This window comes from Chanodichthys erythropterus, chromosome 16 (genome assembly GCF_024489055.1).
Source record: "Chanodichthys erythropterus isolate Z2021 chromosome 16, ASM2448905v1, whole genome shotgun sequence".
In the NCBI taxonomy this organism is placed as follows: domain Eukaryota; kingdom Metazoa; phylum Chordata; class Actinopteri; order Cypriniformes; family Xenocyprididae; genus Chanodichthys; species Chanodichthys erythropterus.
In genome coordinates, this window is record NC_090236.1 from 24382123 (window position 1) to 24408041 (window position 25919).

The 25919-nt window shown below is 37.2% G+C and overlaps 1 protein-coding gene across 1 annotated transcript in view; it reads left to right on the top strand.

Annotated features, from left to right (window-relative positions):
* col11a1b (collagen, type XI, alpha 1b) overlaps positions 1 to 25919 on the top strand; it is a 92761-nt gene that overhangs the window by 55790 nt on the left and 11052 nt on the right. The window contains exons 39-55 of the mRNA XM_067362406.1: positions 14 to 121; positions 290 to 379; positions 1513 to 1566; positions 10331 to 10438; positions 11047 to 11154; positions 11710 to 11763; positions 12788 to 12841; positions 14695 to 14802; positions 18691 to 18744; positions 19379 to 19432; positions 20631 to 20684; positions 20830 to 20883; positions 22015 to 22122; positions 22245 to 22298; positions 22636 to 22689; positions 22781 to 22834; positions 25854 to 25907. Coding sequence (XP_067218507.1) covers positions 14 to 121; positions 290 to 379; positions 1513 to 1566; positions 10331 to 10438; positions 11047 to 11154; positions 11710 to 11763; positions 12788 to 12841; positions 14695 to 14802; positions 18691 to 18744; positions 19379 to 19432; positions 20631 to 20684; positions 20830 to 20883; positions 22015 to 22122; positions 22245 to 22298; positions 22636 to 22689; positions 22781 to 22834; positions 25854 to 25907 — 1224 coding nt within the window. The remainder of the gene's footprint in view (positions 1 to 13; positions 122 to 289; positions 380 to 1512; positions 1567 to 10330; positions 10439 to 11046; positions 11155 to 11709; positions 11764 to 12787; positions 12842 to 14694; positions 14803 to 18690; positions 18745 to 19378; positions 19433 to 20630; positions 20685 to 20829; positions 20884 to 22014; positions 22123 to 22244; positions 22299 to 22635; positions 22690 to 22780; positions 22835 to 25853; positions 25908 to 25919) is intronic.

Here is a 25919-nt window from a genome sequence, read left to right on the forward strand (position 1 = left end):
TGGAATTTGAAAGGGGTCTACTGGAGAAACTGGTCCTGTTGGAGAGAGAGGACATCCTGGATCACCAGGACCCCCTGGAGAGCAAGGTCTTCCTGGAGCTGCTGGCAAAGAAGGTGGAAAGGTATGGTTTGCTAAACATGTTCACTTCAGATCATTCAAGGGTAATAATTGGGAAGAATTCACATAATTTTCATAATGTGTAGCTGGCAGAAAACACCTATTAATAGCAGCTGTGGAGGTTGGTGTTTTTAAGTTAGAGGACTAAATCTCATTGTCTCTGTCCTTGAAGGGTGATCCAGGTCCTCAGGGGGTTTCTGGGAAACCTGGACCTGCCGGATTGAAAGGGTTCCCAGGACAAAGGGGGCTTCCTGGCGCAGCGGTAAGAACAAACGAGTTAATGTCATGTGCCCCACCAAATGGCCATTAGCTGCTTAACCGCCTGCTGTTCATGCAAATGCTCACACTGGATGAATGCCTCAGGAAAGGGTACAGTCCTAACTATAAGACTGAGGCTTATGGAGATTAACTGAAATATTTAACATGCATTAAGACATTCAGTACGTTTTTGAAACACATCTTGCACAGAAATTCCACTGTATTGCAGTCCACAATAAAATAATATGTAAAATGATGATTTTGATTTCAAATAGACTTTCATGCAATAGGCTAAAAATGTATTGGAAAGAAATACTTGTGTACCAACATAATCTCTTGATGCAGATGCATTTTAGTCAAAGAGTTAATTTTGAAAGTGTTTCAAATATCTAGTGAGATTCTGGCCGCTTCAGGACACCAAAAGTGCATGAGGTGCTCAAATGATATATTGCACTGTCCTAAAGAAAAATGCTAACATGTATTTCACATTCAGTCAGTTTCAGAGATTCAGTTTGACATATTTATTGTCTCTCTGATGTGGTACTCTGTGGGCCTGTAAATGACTTTTGCATAACAAACTGCCTCAGTCGGGCAACTCAAAAGAAATGTATGTCATAGGGACTTAGTTTTTCTTCATTAAGAGTATTTAAACTGTGGGACTGAATATAATCAAAAAGTTTTGTTTTTAGTTTATGAAATAGCATCTGCCTTCTTGATAAATTTCAGTCTCCACTATTTTATGACTCAATTGTTGCTGAAAGTCACATTTGAAACATAAAGCCAGTATGATTTCAATAAACAACAGTTGAATTTGCCATCACTTGTTGTTCTGATGTTCACTTTTAGCTGGTTCGTATGTTTTTCATGACTCAGATTATGACTTGATGGGAGGAGAGTGTCATTGGCGTCACATAACAATGCACTGCCAGCGCTTGGTTTCTGATGTAGGAAATAGGGAGATTGCCAGTTTAATAAACACTCTGGGCTGTATTTTCTAAGAGTCATGTAGTACAAACATCTGCTATGTATTGGCACAAACACATTCAAGCACACAGAGAAACTCAGATGCCACTTTGACAGATTCTGATGTACAGCATTCATTAGAGAATTAAACCTCTCTCTCTCCCTCTTTCACAGGGTCCATCTGGTCTGAAGGGAGGCGAGGGTCCACAGGGCCCACCTGGCCCCATTGTAAGTACCTGTGTTACCATGGAAACGCTGTCACTGCAAACGATCAATCTGCAAGCTTTGCCTCTATTAGTGAAGTGACATCAGGCAAATTCTGGACCAGGCACAGTCAGCAGGTGGTGAATTTAATGACCAGTAATGTTGTCACTGAGAGCCCAGTTTGGTGTGTGATCTGATCCCACGCAGTCTGATCACGCTGAATGAGTCAGGCCTAATCAGTAAGTCCGTCGCTTTGTCAGTAATTGCATTTGAATCATACATGAAATATGATAAGAGATTCAGACCTGTAGTCATTACCGCGGGTACTGTATGTGCATGTGCTCTCTGTGAAGTGCATATTAATGCGGCCACTGTACACGTTAAGGCAATCAAATGCAATTCGGTCAAAATGGCCATCTCAGCAGGATATTGATGAAACACTTAGAATGCGTTTCGTGTCAGAATATTGGACCAATGTATTAGGCCTTGCAATGTAAATGCAGCCTAAGCCTAATGTAGACCTGTTGCTATATATAGGGAGTGCAGAATTATTAGGCAAGTTGATTTTCTGATCATATTTTTTTTCCAAGCACATTTTACCAATTCCAATCCACATCAATCTTAATAACTACTATTAATATTGTTTTTAATCATTTATAAGTGATATATAATTGTTCATGAAGGCTGGAAATGAAGAATGCCCTATATTCAGGTGTGCAGAATTATTAGGCAGGTTTTCTTTTACAGATAAAATGAGCCAAAAAAGAGATTTAACTCAGACTGAAAAGTCAAAAATTAATAAATACTCATGAGAAGGACGCAATACTAATGTAATACTAGAAATTGCAAAGTTAAAGCATGACCATTGGACAGTGAAATGCTCATTGGGTCAGCGGGGTCATACAAAAACAGCTGGAGAAGAAAAGACACGTTAACTGCAAAATAATTAAGAATTAAGGTGAAGAATTAAGTGTGAAACCATCACTTTAGTCTCCAGCGCCACCATTTCCCAGTACTGAAACCTACCTGGAGTCTTCAGAAGTGTGAGGTGTCAGGATCTCAGAGACTTAGGTTAGGTGAAGAATCCTAAAAAATGACCCGCTCTTAATAAGAATCACAAGCTGAAGTGTTATAAAATACATGAAGACTGGGTTTTTATAGGCCTTATAGACAGACAGCTTGAGAGTGACTCCTGAAGGACCAGCACCACATCCTCTTGTACCACTGTTTGAAGAATTTATCTTCCAGAATCTGTAAAAAAGTAAATAATTAATGTGTTTTTGGTCATTTAAAACTGAATTCACGGCTGAATAGAACAAACGGGTCTCCCGTGCGCAATCTTTGTTGATATTGAATGGACTTTCGCCGCACTAGAGTGACGCTGTTTGTGCACTGAAATAAACGAATCTGATTGCACGGTACAGTTTGGAGTTGACTCAAAACGCGACGGAGGGCGGACTGACCAGACCGATATATCTTGTAGAAGATATATCAGTCTGGCCTTGCCAGGCAAACGGAAACCCACCAGCACCACCCGAATTATAAAACAGTATTACAAGCTTACCGTTGTGAATTGGGCTAAGGTTAGGAGATTATGGTTATGTATTTGCTCAAAAATTGATTTTGGATCCAAAAAAAGTTATGGACTGCAGCTTTAAAGTATACTTTAACAATTATATAATACTTTAGGTTTTAATAAATTAAAGAACTGTGTTCAGTAGTAACTATTAAACATTTCTATGGTTTTGAAAGAAGGATTGAGAATCATGCTTGTTGCTATTGATTATTAAATTTTGGTATGGTGACAACCCTATAATCATATAGAATGTAGAATAAAATAGAACTGCATTCTGCATAGCAGTAACATCCTCCCATTAAAGTAACTGCTGTCTGTCTTCTCTCATAGTGCAGCGCAGGCACAGCAGTACAGCTTAAAACCGCCAAAGCTTCAGCTGTGCGCTATGTGAAGCCCCTTTCAGCTTGAGAAAGATTGGTGTAGGGATTCATTGTCTATCGCATCTGTAGAGCCCAGCAAGAAAAATCTCTGAAATCAGAAGGATTTTGAGTCAGTGGCCCACCCACGCCAATCAGCGATCTTATCTTTGCCTAAATAGACTTCCCGCAGATGCCTGAATTGAGTCACCAGCAGCAGAGTACAACTTCTGAGAAGTTTCTAACAAAGGACATAGGAGTCAGTTTGCACAGTGTGTTTTCCAAGATGTTTGTCTGGAGTGTGTTTGTGGGGTGGTGCATGAGATGAGAAGTGAGTCAGGCTGTATGTTGTGTCAGTTTGTTAGTAGGTTGTATGACTGGGCATAGTCTGTAGTGTTATGGGACCATACAGTGTGGAAATGAGCAAGAACTTCTATGTTCATACTTTATTATATGAGTTTTATATTAAGGAAAAATTAGATAGTGGTTCAACTGATCAACTGACAGGTCAGTGACATTTCTTTGTTTTTTCTGTTATGACAAAGTAAGATTAGTTCAAGTTGTAGAATGTCAAGTGGTGCAACTCCCAAAAAAATGCAGAATATTAACAGTATCACAGTATAACAGTAACACTTTACTTATAGCCCAATTCGTTCTAAAATATTTTAATGTATTAATCAATGCCACTTATAATGCATTGTATCATATTGTGAATAAATGGAACCACAGTTATAATACTGTACATACTAATACTTGTGTATTTATTGCTACACCTTTACAAAGTATAATGCAATAAAGGGTTAGTTCACCCAAAAATGAAAATTCTGTCATTCATTTCTCACCCTCATTTCGTTCCACACCCATAAGACCTTCGTTCATCTTCAGAACACAAATTAAGATATTTTTGACAAAATCTGATGGCTCAGTGAGGCCTCTATTGCCAGCAAGATACTTTACACTTTAAAATTCCCAGAAATCTACTAAAAACATATTTAAAACAGTTTGTGTGACTGCAGTGGTTCAACCTTATATCTAGTGACAATGAATGAATGAATGAATGAATGAATGAATGAATGACGCATTTATATAGTGCTTTCATATGCACTACTGTACACCCAAAGCGCTTTACAATCATATCAGGGGTCTCTCCTCATCCACCACCAGTGTGCAGCATCCACTTGGATGATGCGACGGCAGCCGCAGTACAACGGCGCCAGTGCGCTCACAACACACCAGCTGTAGAGAGAGAGTGATAGAGCCAATTCAATGGATGGGGATTATTAGGAGGCCATGATTGGTAAGGGCCAACGGAGGGAATTTGGCCAGGACACTGAGGTTACACCCCTACTCTTTACAAGAAGTGCCATGGGATTTTTAATGACCACAGAGAGTCAGGACCTCGGTTTAACGTCTCATCCGAAGGACGGTGCTTGTTACAGTACAGTGTCCCCATCACTATACTGGGGCGTTAGGACCCACACAGACCACAGGGTTAGCACCCCTTGCTGGCCTCACTAACACCTCTTCCAGCAGCTACCTGGTTTTCCCAGGAGGTCTCCCATCCAGGTACTAACCAGGCTCAGTCCTGCTTAGCTTCAGTGGGCAACCAGTCTTGGGCTACGGGGTGATATGTCTGCTGGTACAATATCTAGTGTTGGGCGATTTCAAAGCACTGCTTCATGAAGCTTCGAAGCTTTACAAATCTTTTGTTCGAATCAGTGGTTCGGGGCACTTATCAAACTGCCAAAGTCAAGTGACTACAGTAAACGAAGCTTTGAATTTCAATGGTTCACCACTGGGGGGCTTGACTTTGTCAGTTCGGTAAATGCTCCGAAACGCTGATTCGAAACAAAAGATTTATAAAGCTTTGAAGCGTCATGAAGTAGTTGGCATCTGGAAGTGTTAATTATCTTGCTGGCTATGGAGGCCTCACTGAGCCATTGGATTTTACCAAAAATATCTTAATTTGTGTTCCGAAGATAAATGAAGGTCTTACGGGTTTGGAACAACATGACGGTGAGTAATAAATGACAGAATTTTCATTTTTGGGTGAACTAACCCTTTAAAACACATGACAAGTAACCAATTTTAGATGTAAAAGGAATCTGCAAATATTATAATGCATTTTAACTTTGGTTAGAATTATTTATGGAAAGATATAATGCCGGGATACCTTTATAAGGCAAGGCAAGTTTATTTGTATAGACCCTTTTACTGTTTGTACACAATGATGATGTAGCAATGTATGCGCTCGCATTTTGGCAACGGAAGTGGTGTTGTTCCCCATAGGTTCTAACGTGTGAGCAACTCCGAAAGTGATATATATATATATCTACAGCTTCGCGAGCGGATTAAGCAACACAGACAGATAAAGTTATTTTAAAAAGTTGACTTTATCAAATGGTATCCGGCTATCAGATCCGTGTAGTTGAGTGGATAGAAGACGTTAGCAGATGGCCAAATACAGTGGCCAGATATATACATAAACCAGGGCTCTCACGTTTTAAAGACAGGCAAGAATGACAAATATCCAACAACATGACATGATTTTTAAAGTGACCAATAACATCAACAATGTAATACACTGTAATTTATTTAGTGCTAATAAAATTATTAAGCCTATTTGGAGAGAGAGATGTTTAATGTGACAAAATGTCAGTAATCATGTTATAACGAAAGTATAACTAGGTCTAGACTACTGAGCAGGTGTTTTCAGTGAACAGGCTGTAAAACTGTTGACTAAGTTCAGACATGATGCTGATTATCTGGGAAACATTCTCTAACAGCAGTCAAGTTGTCATTGTTTGTGTCAAACAAGCTGTGAATTTGTTGTAACATTAAAATATGAGATCATGACTTACTCTGTGCTCAAAGTGATGCTCAGAGCTCCAGTGTTTTCCTCTGTGGGTGAACGAGGATGATGGTGAACAATTCCAGGATATTGTTTTTTTGTTTTTTGTTTTTTTTATTGGTTGTTGCGTTAAATCTTACCCAGATACAATAGTGCTATTTTCTGATTGGCTACTGTGTAGCCTCTTTCTTTTTTTGATTGGCTGATAAGTGGCAGGCTACTCCAGGGGAGACGCGCTTGATTCCTGCCCGGCGCTGCGATATATTAAATATATGAAAAATAGTTTTTCTGCGTGAGAAATACAATGTGTGGCGGGAGTGCGTGACAAAAGACCGAAATGAGTGACTGTCACGCTCAGTGCGTTACACTTGAGAGCACTGAAAAACTTTCAGAGTTGCTAACACGTTAAAACCAATAGGCAACAACACCACTTCCGTTGCCAAAATGCGCGCGCAACTATTTGATCACGTGGGCTGTAAAAGGGTCTATAGCACATTTCATACACAATGGTAATTCAAAGTGCTTTAAATAAAGAAGAATAATAAAAATAGAACATAAGGGATAGAAATAACAGTAAAAACAGAGAATTTTGCTATCTGGATGGAAGAGCTAGGAAGTCTTAGGGAGTTTTTTGTTGTTGTTGTTGTTGTTGTTGTTGTTGTTGTCCGTCAGAGTGGATCTAAACGGATCTATCCATCAGAGCAGATCTAAATGGATCTTCCTCACACGACAGGACTGCTACCTGTTAATGCACTTCAAACTGATAAACAAAGTTTCAATCTCCCCTTTTGCCAAGACACCTCAAACAGCACCACACAGCCCTAATCCCCCTTTCGGAGATATCTTATCTACGCAACGCAGTTCAAATTTCCCCTTTGGAATTTTCCCCCTTTGGAAAGTGTCCTGACTGTAACAGAGATATCTTAACCATTAAAGGCTGTAAGTAAAGTGTTAGCAAAAAATAATAATAATAAATAATGATCAAGATGTGTACTCCCACAGTTATTCAAGGTATAAGGAAAATATGTTGAGAGCCACTAACTGAGACCATGATCTGCACTGCATGTTGTGCAGTTTGGTGTGCAGTGACCTTGACCCCTCACTATGTTTGGAAGCATTAACACTGATGGTTAATGTTGTGTTTGAGTTTTGTTTCTGTGAGTATGTCCATGCATGTGAAAGCAACCGGAGGTCCTCAAGTAAAAAGTGCATAAAGCCCTCGCTTTGAGAGCTGTCTTTAATTTAGATCCTTCAGTGCTAATAGATGCACTAATGGACTATTTCTGAAAAAGGCATGCTACACGTTGGTTTTCAACCAGAGAGCTCACTCTCAGATAAACTATGAAAGACCTATTAATACACTTCAAGGAAGAGATGTATTAAATGTGATACGCAAATGCAAATGTGCCTCATGTTGTTCAGTGCAGCAACAGGATCTGTATGGGAACATGTTCCTCAGAGCCAAAACTAACTACTGAATAACAGGGTTCCCACAGTCAAGGAATTGTTATAGTTTTATATATCCACTCTATAATATACTGCACACCCTTATATATCAAAAAAGAAACATGCTCCCACTTTCAACTGCTTTATTCCAGCAAATTTCTTAACGTGTATCTGCAACCACTGTGAGGAGGATCAGCTGTCCTTCCTGTCTCAGTGTAGCACTGTCTTAGGCATCTTACATTACAGACATTGCATTTTATTGCTCTGGCCACATCTGCAGTCCCCATGCCTCCCTGCAGCAGGACTATGGCATGTTTACACAGTTGATCAGGGACCCTGGGCATCTTTCTTCTGTTCTTTTTTTTTTTTTTTTTTACCCAAGAGTCAGCAGAAAGGTATCTTTAGTGTCATAAGTTATTGGAACTATGATATTAAAGGTCTTGCACCTCTAAATGGTTAAGGATTAGTTCACTTCAGAATTAAAATTTCCTGATAAATTACTCACCCCCATGTTATCCAAGATGTTTAAGTCTTTCTATCTCTAGTCGAAAAGAAATTAAGGTTTATGAGGAAAACATTCCAGGATTTTTTTCCATGTAGTGGACTTCAACAATAACCAATGGGTTGAAGGTCCAAATTGCAGTTTAAATGCATCTTCAAATGGCTCTATACGATCCCAGCAGAGAAATAAAGGTCTAATCTAGCAAAACAATTGGTCATTTTCTAAAAAGATAAATAAAAATGTATAATTTTTTTTTAACCAAAATGCTAATCTTGCACTATCTCTATGATGCAATCATCACATTGGAAAGGTCATGCATGATGTAGGTGGAAGTACCGAGCAAGTGTTTACAAAGTGAACGTGCAGAGACAAAGTCAAGTGGCCTTTACAAAAAAAGGTAAAACAACAATGTTGGATGAATTTAAAGTTGGAGGAGAAAATGAGATGAAGATTTTCGCCATACCGCGGTACTTCAGCCTACATCACACATTACGTAATGCGTGGCGTACGCAGAGCTAGTACAAGACGAGCATTTGTGGTTAAAATTGCCCTACAACTTTTTAAAAAAAGATGTAATATAAGTCTAAGGTGTCGCCTGAATGTGTCTGTGAAGTTTCAGCTCAAAATACCCCATAGATTTTTTTAAATTCATTTTTTTAACTGCCTATTTTGGGGCATCATTATAAATGAGTCGATTCAGGGCTACTGGCCCTTTAATTCTCGTGCTCCACGCCCACGGAGCTCGCGCTTGCCTTGAACAGTGCAAAAACAAAGTTTACACAGCTAATATAACCCTCAAATGGATCTTTACAAAGTGTTCGTCATGCATGCGGCATGCATGCGTCGGATTATGTGAGTATTGTATACTGTTATATTGTTTACATTTGATTCTGAATGAATTTGAGGCTGTGTTCCGTGGCTAACGGCTAATGCTACACTGTTGGAGAGATTTATAAAGAATGAAGTTGTGTTTATGAATTATACAGACTGCAAGTGTTTAAAAATGAAAATAGTGATGGCTCTTTTCTCCGTGAATACAGTAAGAAACGATGGTAACTTTAACCACATTTAACAGGACATTAGCAACATGCTAACAAAACATTTAAAAAGACAATTCACAAATATCACTAAAAATATCATGTAATCATGGATCATGTCAGTTATTATTGCTCCATCTGTAATTTTTCACTATTGTTCTTACTTGCTTACCTAGTCTGATGATTCAGCAGTGCACATCCAGACGTTAATACTGGCTGCCCTTGTCTAATGCCTTTCATAATGTTGGGATCATGGGCTGGCATATGCAAATATTGGGGGCGTACACCCCGACTGTTACGTAACAGTCTGTGTTATTTTGAGATTTGCCTGTTCTTCAGAGGTCTTTTAAACAAATGAGATTTATATAAGAAGGAGGAAACAATGGAGATTGAGACTCACTGTATGTCATTTCCATGTACTGAACTCTTGTTATTTGACTATGCCGAGATAAATTCAATTTTTCATTCGAGGGCACCTTTAAAAAGTATATAAATTTTTATTTTTTTAGAAAATGACCGATTGTTTCACTAGATAAGACCCTTATTCCTCAGCTGTGATCGAGTAGAGAGCTTTGAAGCTGCATTGAAATTGCAATTTGGACCTTCAACCCATTGGTAGCCGTTGAAGTCCACTATATGGAGAAAAATCCTGGAATGTTTTTCTCAAAAACCTTAATTTCATTTCGACTAAAGAAAGAAAGACATAAACGTCTTGGATGACATGGGGGTGAGTAAATTATCAGGAAATTGTAATTCTGTAAATTGTAATTCAGTAAACTAAGAACTGTTCCACATGTGCATGTGCAAAAATGGTTTACAGTTCATTGAACAAGCATGAAAAACATTGTTTAAAGACTTTCCAATAAAGTTCTGTACAGCTTATTTGGATTTTACAAAATTATCTTTAAAATACGGTATCCTGAAAAAAGGGAAATCCAGGACATACTTCTTTTAAATAACAATTATCTTAACTAACCAGTTGGGATGCAGTCATTTTAAATAGTGATATGTGTGTCACAGGGGTCACCAGGAGAGAGAGGAGCAGCTGGACCAGGAGGACCCATTGGTCTAACAGGACGCAACGGCCCTCAGGGACCCCCGGGACCCGCTGGAGAGAAGGGTGGTCCGGTGAGTGAGCATTGTCAGGAGATTAAAAAAAATGCCTGTTAGCTTGTCCATTGTCCTAATGAGTATGTATAATAATTAATGTGAATTCAAGTAAATTGGGCCATTATCTCATTTGTTGATGAGATAAATAGCGAAATGTGTCCTAATTTACGTGAATTCACCCTGAGGAAAGTAAAATAGCAACTGTGATTTTATCAGATGTGTGGAAGCGATGTACTAACGTCTAGAGATTCCTGTGGGAAATAACATGGGCTAGAGGGAAAGAGTTTTAGTTCATTAAAATTCATCTTTTCAATAAACACATCTACCAGAGATAGCTTAGCAAGTTTAATGCAGCATCCAAACAATAACTTCGCTTAAATTCACTTATAGCTAAAATCAATTAGTTGACTGAAAGGTTCTATAGTAATTACCGAACATACTCTTCTGCATATTGTATAAATGCTGTTAATTAATTTCAGTGGATCTGCCATTAGCTTTGTTTGCTCAGACTCGCTGTATTAAATGGATTAAAGTATTCCTCATAGGACATAATGCAGAGAGGGGTTAGCAGTTTCTTTATCTGCATAATCAGTCAGTGTAAAACGTTATTTCTTAACTTCACTCAGGGTGAGAAAGGGCCTGCTGGTCCTGCCGGTCGGGATGGCATCCAAGGTCCAGTCGGTCTCCCGGGCCCAGCCGGACCCCAGGGTCCACCTGGAGAGGATGGTGACAAGGTGCAGCACTTTATTCTAAACTTCATAGCATGCTATTTTAATTCATAGACAACATGCCCATCTCACATCTGCACACTGTTAGTGATGCTGCCGACAGAGTTTTTTTACTTATCCATCACTATAACCAAACAAGACACAAAATCATTACTATAGTGAAATGTTGAAACCAGTGAAATCGAGGAGCGAACACACACACTTCTACACACATGCACATAAACCAAGTAAACAAATGTGCTTTGAGGCTAATGTATTCCAGAATCTATTATCGCCGTGTTAAATGTAGAACGGGGCTTTTTTAGATCCTTATCACGTCCCAAGCCACATTATTCTTTTCGGCTGTGGCGGCAATGGTGTTGGAGAGGCCAAGTAATCAATTAATTGCAAACGCACTCCAAGGTCTTGGTTTACTGTTAAATTAAAATCTCTGGAGCAAACTTTACTCTGCCATTGAGGCTGAATTGACCTTGAGAAATGTTTTGATTACCAGACAACAAGGGAAAAGTTTTAAACAAAGCTTCAAGTTGCTCAAATTTTAATAACATTCATTTTTTTCAGGGAGAAGTTGGAGAGCCGGGTCAAAAGGGAAGCAAAGGTGACAAGGGGGAACATGTAAGTTGAACAATATTCAAACTATTTATAAAAAAATGATCTTTATTTATATTTTATTTAAATAAATGGAACTTTTGAACAAAATTTGATTGCACTGACCAATACATTTTTTACAGTATTTATCAATCATTGTTAATGTAAAAAAAATACAACTGTTCATCATCCATTAAATAATAATAACAGATAAAACTTTTGAGATGAATAATGTATTAGTAAGTTTTGAAATTAACATTAACTAAGTGTTACCATTTATTTTATTTGCAATATTTTGGGATGCTATTGTTACACATGTTACAAGTAGTTACTGTAGTAATATCTATAGATTTTGCATAATTACATGCAATTAATCCTACACCAAACCCTCATCCTGACCCTATAGTAAGTACATGTAGTTAGTTATTATTGCTCAGTACTTAAATGTATATTTACACTGTAACATGGACACCTTAAAATAAAGTGTAACCTATTTTGGTCACAACTTTATATTAGGTGTCTTTATGTACTTACATAAAAAAAAGGTTTAAAAAAACACAATCACTTTATAAGGTCAAACGTACTTGCTTGATGTGTGAGAACAAACCTCATTGATTATTATGGAAGCTCAAACGAGCTTCGTAACACATGAGAATGAACCTTATTGGTTCTCGCACATCAAGCAAGCATGCTTGAGCTTCTGATGTGTGAGTTGATGCATGTTTATATGTGAATAAAAGCCTAAAGTCAATATGTTCTTCATATAAAGTGCTTGATTCATATGGGTTAGTTTTATGATCTCTTTATGAACTATTTGAAGCATCAAATTGGTAGTTGTGTGCACCATCATAGAAGTTAAAGACACTTAATATATAGTGCAACCATATTTTTACTTATTTATTTGTTGCATTAATTATGCACTTATTATTAATTATGCACTTGGATGCAAAAGCAGCCCCATTTTTAACAAATACTATCTTAGAATGATCAAATGAGATACAGCTTCTTTATAACATGTCCTTATCGTTGCCCTGATTGTCTATTGCTGTAGGGTCCACCAGGTCCAGGAGGTCCTCAGGGTGTAGTTGGAGCTCCAGGTCCTGCTGTGAGTACTTAAAACCATTCATTTCAGCCATTCTGCATTCATCTGTAAACTCAGAGAAATTGTTGTCACACCAATGCATCATCTTTGTTACTGCAGTGATTTCACACATATAAAGTTTCTTTTTACTCAGTGGTGGTGTGGCTTAGTGGTTAAGCTACTGTTTGATAAAAATATCAAGGTTTGAATCTTGCAAAAGGTAATGCGTTAACCTTGAAACAATGTTTAAACCAATGTTTTATGTTTGCAAGTTATAAAAAACTTGTATATGATCAAATCATTGCAACGTCGTTACAACTGGCCTTAAATGGAGAGTGACAGTTATGTCAATTTGGCAAAATATTCTCACATTGGGACATCCTGATTTTTTAACCCTGGTACACATTGCTCCAGGTGGATTTTCCCTGTATTAAGTGCAATATAAGTTGCTTTGGCTAAAAGTGTCTGTTAAATGACTAACTACTCACATTTGCTCAGCTTTGCCTCTGTCAGGCAGCCTGCTGTGTTGATAAAGCAGCAGTGTGAGTAAGTAGTCAGGGCCAGGTGGCACACAGTTGAATGTTTAAAGTTTATGACTCAAGCTGAACACTCCCAGCTGGGCCTCTCCGTTTCCTTGATACATTAGCTCTATAAAAGATGATAATTACACCTATTCTGTGCAGTTATGTGAAGAACGTTCTTGGAAACTATTCAGCTTTTCTACTGAATAGGATCTTACAAATTCGGAAATGTGTGAGACGGTAAATCTTTTAGATGACCTAATGATGTTAATGCTGCTAAAGATCTTAGGCACTAAAATATGAGCAATATTTGACTGAACAAGGATTTTCTTTCTATGCTAAAGTTTTTTTAGGCCTGTCATTTGATTTAAAATAAAAAAATTAATTGACTTAATTATATGCAGGTATGTGATTTCCACACAAATTCGGTATTTTCGAAATGCGAAATGGGTTTATAGGATTAGTTCACTTCAGAATTAAAATTTCCTGATAATTTACTCACCCCTATGTCATCAAAAATGTTTGTCTTTCTTCAGTCGAAAAGAAATTAAGTTTTTCATTCATGAATACAGTTTTTTCACTATAGTTAAAAAAAAAAAAAATGAAATTCAATAAAATTTGACAAGATCTCAGAGTTAAACACTTGAGTAAAATATGGTCAGGTTTAGAATATCTGTCTGAATAATTTTTGGTTCGAAATTTTTATCAATTTTACAATTTTACTGGTAATCCATTGTATGAATAATTTTTGGGTATGATACGTCAAAGTTTACTTTATTTTACTATCCTCACTTACATAAATTAACTATAGTGTCCTGCTCACACTAGTAAAAATATATATCAAAAATATATATATATATAATTTTAGTTTTACTATCTTGCTGAAGTCTGTCCTGTAGGTTAATCAATGCATGCCATCATAGTCTCCAAAACAAACACACCACCAGATCATGCAGTGACTTGCCATTCAGACACACCCCACATCACTTTAATAACTTCATCTTCATTCTGCATTTGTTTGAACTGTACCTTTTCCCCTTCCACTGACCCTGTAAAGCAAACAGCGTCAGAAATGAGGCAGCACATTCTCACCCTTCAGAATTCCTCTGGGCGCTCCTCTGAATGGCATATCTTTTCAAGCTTGACTTTTGATGTCTCGGGGGGTAGATCTCATTTTCATGCTTGTCTGCTCTGTACAGTAGAGTATGAAAGACATTCTTGGGTCAGAAAGTTGATTTTTACTTATACAGAGAGTGTTGTGCTGTACTTCACCACCATCAAGTTCAGAGGTTGTATCAGTTTCAGATGTTAACTGTCAGTGTGTTATCATATGTCTTGACTGTTTTTCATATGTAGGGAAGTGACGGAGAGCCCGGGCCCAGAGGTCAGCAGGGTATGTTTGGGCAGAAGGGAGATGAGGGGCCCCGTGGTTTCCCAGGTCTTCCCGGTCCCGTCGGACTGCAGGTACAGTTATCATTTTTACATTCATCTAAACACACCTATTATGGATCTGCTGCATCCATATTATTTAATTAAATATCATCTAAGACTGTAAGGCAGGATAATTGTGCAAGGAGAGCAATAGCCATTTTTTATATCACAGGGGCCAGTTGCATAAACATAGCCTTTATGTTAGGACTATGTCTTAAGTACTAGTATGAGGCAATAAGTCTTACTTTTAAGTATCAAATTAGACAAATCTAAGTTTTAATGTAACTGACTTAAAATATTTATGAACAGTCTTAAAGAAAAAAATGTGATGACTAACTTTTAAGACTATAGTCTTAGCAGTTTATTCAACTAGCCCCTGTGGATTCAATTATTATATTGCTCTAAAAATTGCTGATTGATTCCATCACTTTCAGTTTACTCTTGACGTTTTGAAGGTGAAGTGTAGTTTTTGCACCCAACAGCCACGAATTGGAAATAACAAATAAATCCAAAAAAACTTTTAATACTTTTTTTGTCTTCCATTGGTCGGACAAATGTATAGTCCCATTCCAAGATCATACCATTGGTTGAGCCATTGTTGCAAACATCGCAACAAAAATATTTTAATAACCAGGGTTTACACTTTTCAGGGAAATCAGTTGTTTACTAAAACACTACCATTGAAAAGTTTGGGGTCAAAGAAATTAATACTTTTATTCAGCAAGGATCTATTAAATTATAAATGTCTTTACTGTCACTTTTGATCAATGTTACCTAAGATTTCTATTTCAAACGAATTACATTCTTTTGAGCTTTCTGTTCATCAAAGAATCCAGAAGAAAAAAAATCAGCAAATCAGGATATTAGAATGATTTCTGAAGGATCATATGACACTGAAAATGAGCAATGGCTGCTGAAAATTCAACTTTGCCATCAAAGGAATATATATATATATATATATATATGAGCAATATCACACGAGTAGCCGTGCGATATGGCTGTATATCAGCACGCTGTGATTCGTCATAGCACAGCACGCTGTGTAATCATATATGATATACAGCCATATCGCACGGCTATGAGTGTGATATTGCGTTTATACAACAGTTCGACGGCACGAGTGTGTAAATAAATAAGAACGACAACAGAGTGTCTTTAAAACCCTCTTTTGTGCAGCACTACTTCCTTCCGCCACCGATTCAAATCTCAATTTGACAGTTGGACCAAGCCTCCGTTACTAATTCTAAAACGTCACTTCAGAACTAGTAACGAAGGAACGTTGAGTCGCTTCATTGAAACACATTGAATTTTCTACAGTATTAGAGAGAGAGAGAGAGCGCGCGCAAGAGAGAGAGAGAGAGAGAGAGAGTAGGCTATTACCTGTGTCTGTTATATTGCATTAACGTTACATTCATTCATCAAGTCGATGTCCATAATATTACATCCTTTATACAAGTCCGTTTGAATGCCCGCTGAGGTAAGCGATCTTTGTATTCTTTTTTTCAGCTTTGGGAATTTTCCATCCATAATACCACAGCGCTAAAACAATTTCCTTTTGCAAAAGTTCCTTTCAATTTAAAAGTCTCTTGTGACTCACTGAATAATTCTCCTGTAAAGTGTTGCCGCCATCTAATGGCGTATTAATGTAATGTTCACTCAATCCATATTACTTAATGGACATATTTATATAAAATAATATTTATTGAACAACATATAAGCACAACTGTACAGTTCAGTCAAACATAAAGCACTAGTAATTAAAAAAAAAATAAAAAATAGGTCACCATTTACGCTGGTATGTGGGTTTTACAAATATTTAACGAATGAAAAGGATTTTAAAGAGCTTGTGACAAAACCTTCTAACTCCATTGGATCCTCAAACTGTCAATCAAACTTCATTAATCCGCCTCACCTCCTGAATGAAGTGCGCACGCAGTTTGGACATCTCTGTGCAATGCAAAGGTAAATAAAAGATCTGATGTTTGGAAAAAAAAAAAATTGTAAAGCGTTTTCTTTACTCAAAAAAAAACATATGTTTATAAAGTTTAATGTTTTACATATTTGAAGCGGAGAAGAGTCTGATATGTCCCGTCTAGTTGTAGTCAATTTGCTGTATAAGGATGTAACGTAACGTTTATTATTATCAAATTTAATATAGCACAATTCGACTTGCTCTGGAACAAATAATAGATTAATAAGACCAAAGATTGCCCGTTGTATGTAAATTGAATTATGTCTCATGTTTAACCACTATAAGAGCCAGCGGCAAATCCCCGAGGCACTGGCCGAGATGAAGCTGTTCTCGGCGGTTACAGAAGCACTGAACTGCCGCTGACGCACTCGAGATGGCATCTCCGAAAACGTCAAAACAAATTGTAAAATAGGCGCTGTTATTAAATATGAGTCACATATTTCAGGTCTAAACAACTACATTCTCGCCTAAAAAAACTTTTAAAACTACAGTTTGTGGTACAAGAAGTAGTATTTGTAAAAATTACGGTTGATTTGATCGGCCGCCATGACGGTCACTTCAAGCGGAGTGATACAAACGGTGAAAAGGCAGTAGGAGTGCTGTTATCACTGAAATATCACATGGCTATCAGCCAATCAGATTCGAGAACCAGACAGAACTGTTGTATAAATATATATATATATATATATATATATATATATATATATATATATATATATATATATATATATATATATATATTAAAAAAGAAGATAATTATTTGAAATTCTATTATTATTTCACAATTTTTTTTTTTTTTTTTTTTTTTTTTTTTTTTACTGTTTAATTTATTTTACTTATTTTTATATGTATAAATAAATGCAGCTTTGGTGAAAACCATTAAAAAAAATCCTAGACCCCAAACTTTTGAACAGTAGTGTAGCTGTCTCTGTGTATTGAGATTTTAACTTTAACACTTTAACTTTTCTGGGAATAATGAGGAAGTGAATTTCAAATGACAACAGGGGCTGTTATTCAACAGACACAGTCACTTAGAGCAATTGACTAGTAATCAAAGGTAATAGGAATAGTGATTCATCCCAACTGTGCTAATTGTTTGTGCTCTGCGTCTCCTTGTTAGTGCCTCTCACTGATAATCCACGATAATGATTTCTGATCCCAAGAAATTAACCATCATAATTTGTTTTCTCTCAAGTTTTGAATAACTTGCTAATGGGAAGAGATTGTGCTTTATTAGAATGGAGACATTTCATTATCTTTTCAAAACTGACTGCATATATAACATTTTAGCTGTTTTGGCTTTTGGGAAAATTGTCTCCCTCAAAATAACTGTGAAATAACACTCCTGTCCTTTTATATTAACACAACATTTATCACAACAATAAGCAATAAGCTGGTACCAAAGAGCATGTCTGTCAAATACAACGACCCAGAATATCCTCCTAATTAAAGATGTTGACTATTAACAATGAAGAGACGTCTGTTGGTATTGTTAGGTGATAATGATCTAAATAACATTCAAACCTCTTTAGTCAAGCACAATTATATTGCAAAATGAACTGCTTGCCAAGATTTGCCTCTTTTGGTGTTACATATTTTCAAAGTGACACCGGGTGTGACACATTCATAGACACCCATGCAAATGCGATAATTGCCATGAGGTTCCTTCTACTGCTAATTACCAAAAATTGTTATTTGATTAATAGTGTTTACCCAATGGCTCAAAGCTGTAAATGTACCTACATTATTAATATTCAGCACTGTGAGACTGATTGTTATTCTAAATTATTATCTTGTGCATGGGGGGGGGGGGTGAAGAAACATATCAGCATATCCTCTCTTGTTACTGAAACTTTTAGCATTTTTGAAATTGTAATAAGTGAACTCTGACTGGGATTATGTAACCTGGAATCATGCCAGATTAATATGTAAAACTTGTTTTCTTCTAGGGTTTACCAGGACCACCAGGTGAGAAAGGAGAGAATGGAGACGTTGGCCCAATGGTGAGTTCATAGTTGTCAAAAAGCATTAGTTTCAGCTATGTACTAATTATACATACTTTTTCATTAAAATACAATTACAACAAAAGGTTTTTGAACATATACTGTATATATTTAACTTAATGCTGTCATAAAAACAGCAAATGATAAATAAATGTTAGTATTTTTTGTTTAGGTGCAGTCACTTTTACTGCTGCCTGTCAAAATGTTGTGGGTAAAATCCAGTCATTAGGAATCTACACTATTGGGACTTTCACGTGAGGGCAGCAAATGTTCCCTGCACAGATTTAATTCGTGTTCAATTTGGTCACGCAAATTCACCATGCTGACCAACAGAAAGTTGCTTGGTTTGAAAATGACTTCTGTGTGAGCGGTGCTTAATGCATTGCTACACTATTGACAATGAGAATCAACCATTTTTGCCTGCAAAATTTTGCCAAAATTGTGCTAATGTGACTGCACATTTATAGTATTAGTGCTAGTGCTAGTGCTACTGATTCACAAACAAAAGTCATTTAAATGTGCCGATTCTTGTAATATATCTTGTAATAGGTCAGAATGATTCACAGACCTTTTGTTTGAATCCACCAGAGTTTAATGTCTTAATCTGTTTGACAAACTGCTTTTTCTCTTACAGGGTCCACCTGGTCCTCCTGGTCCCAGAGGTCCTCAAGGTCCTAGTGGAGCAGATGTGAGTTTAACTGTATAGAAAGTCTGAAGTGAATCAGAGGCTAAGTTCATTTTTTTGGATTGACAACCGCATACAGCAACGTTCAAACAGCAACTTACAGTAGCGTCTCGAATTCTGTCTGTATGAACATACAATGGGAGTTAAGCCTGAATTCTATTACAAGAAACCATAGAGACAGTGACCAAAGCAATATCAAAGATGCCGAAGTCCATAAAACTGAAAAGCTTTTGACACGACAAGAGTCAGTCTGTCAAGAACGAGGTCATCCGTCAAATCTTCATTAACCCTTAAATGCATGAATGTTTCGCCAATCATTATTACATATTCGGGTCTTTAGCGACCCGGATCTATATCTAACATGTATGGATCTCTGCGATAATATAAAATTCTCCTGATATTAAAGTAACAATTACTGAACAATAAAATAAAGCATATTTTGTTACCTTTTGGAGCTTGGAAGGGTTCAGTTTGAGCAGATGTTTTATATCATCATCCCTGTTCTTGTCAGAGCTTATTTCCCAGTATATTCAGCATCTGTCTCATATTCGCGATCTCAAACATATTCTCAAAACTATCGTTTTCAAAATCTTCAAAATCAATATTTTGATCACTGACAACTTCTTCACCAGATCCACCATCAAGTGACAGTGACACTAATATTTGATTGCGTTCAGTACTTGCTCTGCACTAAATCACAGAGCCATTGCAAGTTTTCCTTTTCTTTTGTTTTCTGCCTGCTGTAACTATGAGTGATCATTTAAGAGTTAACCAACAGCAGTTTTTATATCTGGGAGACCAGAGCATTTGAGTCATGTGCAGAACACAAAACTGACAGGATCAGCTCCGGCTGAGAACAATGAATGGAACTAAAACCATCAGATGGCACACAGCTCATATTTCTGTCGCTGTAAGCTGCCGAAAACCCGCAACACATGGTAAACACAGCAGCTCTCTCTCACTGTATGACGTGATAGACAACTAGTTGTTCAGTCCAGTTCCTTTCACATAGCGAGGGTTTTCTGAGAATGCGGTTGTGAGTCCTGAAAATTTACAGGTGTGAGTTCAGTTGTAGAATGCTGTTGTCAATCCTGTCAATAACTGAACTGTGTGTGAACATAACTGGAATTAACCGTATTCTGCTGCTGTGTGAACGTGGCCAGAAAGATTTGAATCAGCTATGTTGTTATTTGTCTAACAGGGTGCTCCTGGCCCTCCAGGAGGTATCGGCGCAATGGGTGGAAATGGTGAAAAGGTGGGTTTTTCTGGAATAAATCTCTTCAAAACATGAAAATACATGAATATTTTTGTAGTTATTATGATGAATGTACACAGATGTCACATAGTGTAATGATGACCAGGTAGAAATGAACTTGTTTCCCTTTATCTATTCCCCTCAGGGTGAGACCGGTGAGGCAGGTAATCCAGGACCACCGGGAGAGTCTGGCCCAGGCGTAAGTATATGTCTGGTTTTAGAGTTGTTGAGCATGATTTTCTGGCTGTTTACTAGATAAATCTGACCTGCATGTAATTGAGGCTAATCTATTGACATTCAGGGAAAATAACTACACAAATCCTTCTGTGTTAAAAACTGAACACATAAAGCTAATGATCTTTATGGTATCATTTGCACAGGCAGGTTAAGGCTGCTACAGTCCTTTGCAATGAAATAATTTTACTCTGCTTTAGAATGGACGTGTGAATTTTTCCTCCAGCTTGTATATGCTGAGGTGAACATCACTTGCATTCCAGATGGTTGCTGTTATCATCATCCTTTTTCACCCAGGGACATTATTTTGTCTGCCGCGTGCTGCACAAACCTGTTTATGTGATATCAGCATCTTAAATGCTGATGTTTGTATGTTGGTCGAAGTTCTTTTTGAGACTAAAGAGGACAGTCTATCTTACTATTACTTTCTGTTTGGATCAGAAGCTAACAAAGGCTTCCAGAGATTGCTAACTATGGCTATGCAAAACACTTTTGAAGACGATAAATACACGATTGAGATGATGCGTACATGTATTGCCATGAGCTGAATCATGGACTTCTGACATGGCTCTTTTTTCATACAGATTACTTAAACAGAGAATATTTGTTTTCGATTTGACTTACACTATTTAAAACCTGACATTTCAACGTTTCTTTAGACATGAGTCTAATTTTTTTGTGATTAGTATTTACTAAGTTACAGTTCATTTTCTGAGAACTATCAGATTAAACTTCGTTCAGAGGGAGACGGCAGATCATGTTAGTTTTCTTCATTTTGCAAAAAGCACAAAATTTTGTTTTTACTCTGAGTGTACACAAATAAAAGAAGATATTCAACTGATTAAAATGGTGTATAGCTCTTAATTGTATGTGCAACATTGACGGAGTCTCTTTCACACTGGTAAGAAAAAAAACTAGGCGGTATCGCGGGCGATATCTCAGACTCCAGAGTGTTAAGGCAATATGTGAATAGTGGAACCACTAAGCAATAAGCTACCTTAACTTTATAGCCAACAAACACTTTACATTATTTTTGTGCATAATCATCATAGATGAGTGAAAGCAAGATATTGATAGTTGTTGTGTCCTTTCTTAGGGACCCAAAGGTGAGCTTGGAGAGAAAGGAGAAGCTGGCCCACCTGGAGCTGCAGGACCCGCTGGTGCAAGAGGACCCCCTGGAGATGATGGTCCCAAAGGAAACCCAGTAAGTCTCTGTCTGTGACACCCCAGAAGATACCCTTCATCTGTTAAACTAAAATAATACTGTATGATGACTAAGTTTATCCTTTTTTTCATTCTGCTTCTTCTTCTTTTTTTGTAATTTAGGGTCCTATTGGCTTCCCTGGAGATCCAGGTCCCCCTGGTGAGCCTGGAGTTGGTGTAAGTTCAATATGAAGACGTTCAAATACAAGAGTTTATTCAGAAGGGCTTCAGCAACTAATATATAATCAAAATGGTTGACAAAAGATTTCATTATCAATTAATTGTCTCTACGTTAATATTTTAAACAGTTTTGTTTCAGTGTTTAGCATATAGACTTCATTGCACATTGTTGCATTCCACATCTTAAAAGGCTCAATATTCAGGCTATATTCAGGCTATGTCCAGTACACTTAAAAAGCAAATGTTGGGAGAAAACTATTGAACAAATAAAATGATACTTGATGGAAATTAAATATTAGGGCAATGTTTTGATGTAATGTTCTGTTTCACATAGGGACTGGATGGCCTTCCCGGAGATAAGGGAGATGATGGAGAGGCCGGTCAGCCTGTAAGTGATGCTCAACTCTCACTGAAAATCATATTTTATGTTCAAACATAATAAAACTTGCTAGTCAATGTATTGAATTTTTACACCACAGGGTCCACCTGGTCCATCTGGTGAAGCCGGTCCTCCAGGACCCCCTGGAAAGCGAGTGAGTACCTTACCAGACATTTTGTTAATTTGGTTCAGTGTTGGGGAAGCTACTTTAAAACTGTAGTTTTAAAGCTACTCATAATTTAAGTGACATGTGAAGACCAAGTATGATGATCCATACTCAGAATTTGTCCTTTAACCCATCCAGTTAGTGCACATGCCCAGAGCAGTGGGCAGCCATTTTGCTGTGGCGCCCATGGAGCGATTGGGTGTTAGGTGCCTTGCTCAAGGGTACCTCAGTCATATCCTGCCAGTATTGAGAATCGAACCCACAACCTTCTAGTTACTAGTCTGACCAATACCTAAAATTGCTCAACTACAGACAAGCTACCATTCTTAAAAAGTAGTTAGCTACATTACAAGCTACTAAGAAAAAGTTGATAAGTACTTTCAAGTTACATAAAGGACAATATTTTATATAGATATTTATATTTTATATAGTTATTTGATTACAGTTACAAATAACATTTAAAGTGATGTATATGTAGTATGCATTTGTTAAAAAAAAAAAAATGAAAAGAGGTTTAAAATGCATAATCAGACCACTGTGCAATATACAGGATATTTCTCTCTGATCCTCATTACAGAGATGATGAAAAACACAATTTCCCCCATACTCAGAAGAGAAAAGTAAATTCTCTCCACATGCTCAAATCTTATCTAAAATGAGAAAATCTGGTGGTGATGTATTATTTTATGATGTATTGTGCCTACAGGGGTACAACTCTTGTCTTAGGGTTGGGCGATTGGTTATATCTAGAAAAACATACCCAAATCTTTTATTTTATATCGTACCATGAATCGGGTGGACTAATGATGATTATGAAAGAAAATGTGCAGGGGCCCTACTGTTTCTATAGTAATGAATGCAACTTTACATGAAAAAAAAAAGGCTGCCCATGGTACATGTCCGAAAACATGGTGTATTTGTGCAAAGTCTTTACCTGCGGTGTGTAATTCACAAGCTGCACATTCGGTGATGATCTGAAAGATCTTCTTCACCACTTTTTAAGCCATAGCATATATTCCAGGATTGTTCTAAGTGGATTGTAGGAAAATCATTCAACTTTATTCAGCACCATTTTTATTTTTACCCTACAAAATGATTCAGTGCTTGAGTTAACAGGCTGAATTACTAAGTAGACCGAATCTCGAACCAGTTTGGACTGTTCTCTGTTTGCTGCGTTCATTGAAAAGCAAAAGAGTGAATCATTCGCAAGTCGTCAGTTCTTATATATAGCGTTTCGTGTTGCTGCACTGCTACTTGGTTGAAAAAATAGCTTGTTACTGAAAACACTATACTATTTTAAAAAAGAAGTGTTGCTACTGTCAAGCTACTGAAAAATGTATTTAAAGTCGTAGCCTTGCTACTTGTAGTTAACTACTTCCCGACACTGATTTGGTTTTATTATTAAAACAGCTCAGAGTTAAAGATTTTAACAGACCCCACTGTAATTGTCAAATTTTGATGCGTAACATGTACCAGATGGTGAGGTGGGATCTTTTGACTTGGGCCAATATGTACAGTACCTACTTACAACACCCAAGAAACCACACAGAAATGTACTAAAACACTCAAAACAGCATGAGTTTTGCATGGGCAAGCACAACTTTTCATTAAGAAAATGTAAAAATGTACTCTTTGTATTACCCCTTTGTTGTTCCTTTTGTAATCTGCTGAGTCACACCTTTTCAAATAGGTTTATGAGCTCTTGTAAATTTTTTGCTAAGAGAAGCCTATATTTTATGGGGCACATTTATTTTTAACTGAACTGCACAAACAATACATCTTTAAAATCAGAGCACAGTCAGTATTTTACTGGGTCTTCCCTCAGTAAATTGTTCCCAAGTGAGTAAAGAGTGCACGCTGTGCCTGGGAAAAGACATTCCTGTGAAATCTCAGCATAGCATAAACTGTGTGGGGGAAAAAACTGGTCTCCTCACATCAGTTTGCATTGCTCAAGAGCAGTTGAGCTGAGGCTGACATTTAGACAGTTCTATTATAGAATATTGACCAAAGTGGTTTGAATGACAGCACCGTGATAGCCGAAAGGAAATTGAGTTGTCATTGTCAGCTCTGGTGCCATCCTCAAGATTTGGCTTAGAATGGATTCCACTTTTTGCTGTAACACTCTCTTCTATGATCTGATGTATTTACCACAGTAAACTTATAGTTTTCAGTAGATGACTCATAACAATAAGTGAGCTTTATTGTTGTATAAATGTATAAGCAGAGCCGTGAGCTAATAGCAATAAAAAATGCATTTCAGGGATTCCATTTCTTACCCATCTTACCCAAAATTTCCATTTTTACCCATCTTGCTTACAACTAAAATGGGTCTGTGCAGGAAGCTGATTCATATAGACCACGGCTTTCACTGTGTGTTCAATCTAAATGCACAAATATTGATCATGGATTTTTAGGGAACATTTCAACCTGCACTGTGTTTATGCCTACGCTGAGAAACCAATAACATCATTAAGTCTTTCACTAGTTGATCACCTATTTATCTGAATTATCATGTTAATAGTGTTCACAAATGTGGAAACGTTATTTGCTTAATATCTGGAATCCTGCCCACTCCATTTGGTCTTGTTTTTACTGTAGGTAAAAATATGAAACCATCTTTAAAACAAGGTCAGATTACTTGAATCAATACTGTGTATGAAAATAAGACTTGTTTTCAGAGAGTTTATCTCAAATTATGTTACTCCATTAGCAAATGGTTGTTCATTAGCAATAGCAAAACCTTACAGACATCATAATAGATGTAAAAGGTATAAAAGTGTTTATATGTGGTTTCCGGAGCATGTTTTGGTTTTTGTGAGATAGCGGGGAATGGGAGCTTCTAAAAGTGGAGCCTCTGTGTCATGGGGATGAAACGGATGAAAAAAAAAAGTTCACTGCCTTGTTGTCATGGTACATTTGGATCCAGTGCCTTTTTTATTCTTGATAACTCTGTATAGATTTCTGCTGTTGAAGGTTTTGTTTTAAGTTTTGTTTTTCTCTTCTCAAGGGTCCTGCTGGCCCAGCTGGTACAGAAGGCAGGCAAGGAGAGAAGGGTGCAAAGGTAAGACCGTTT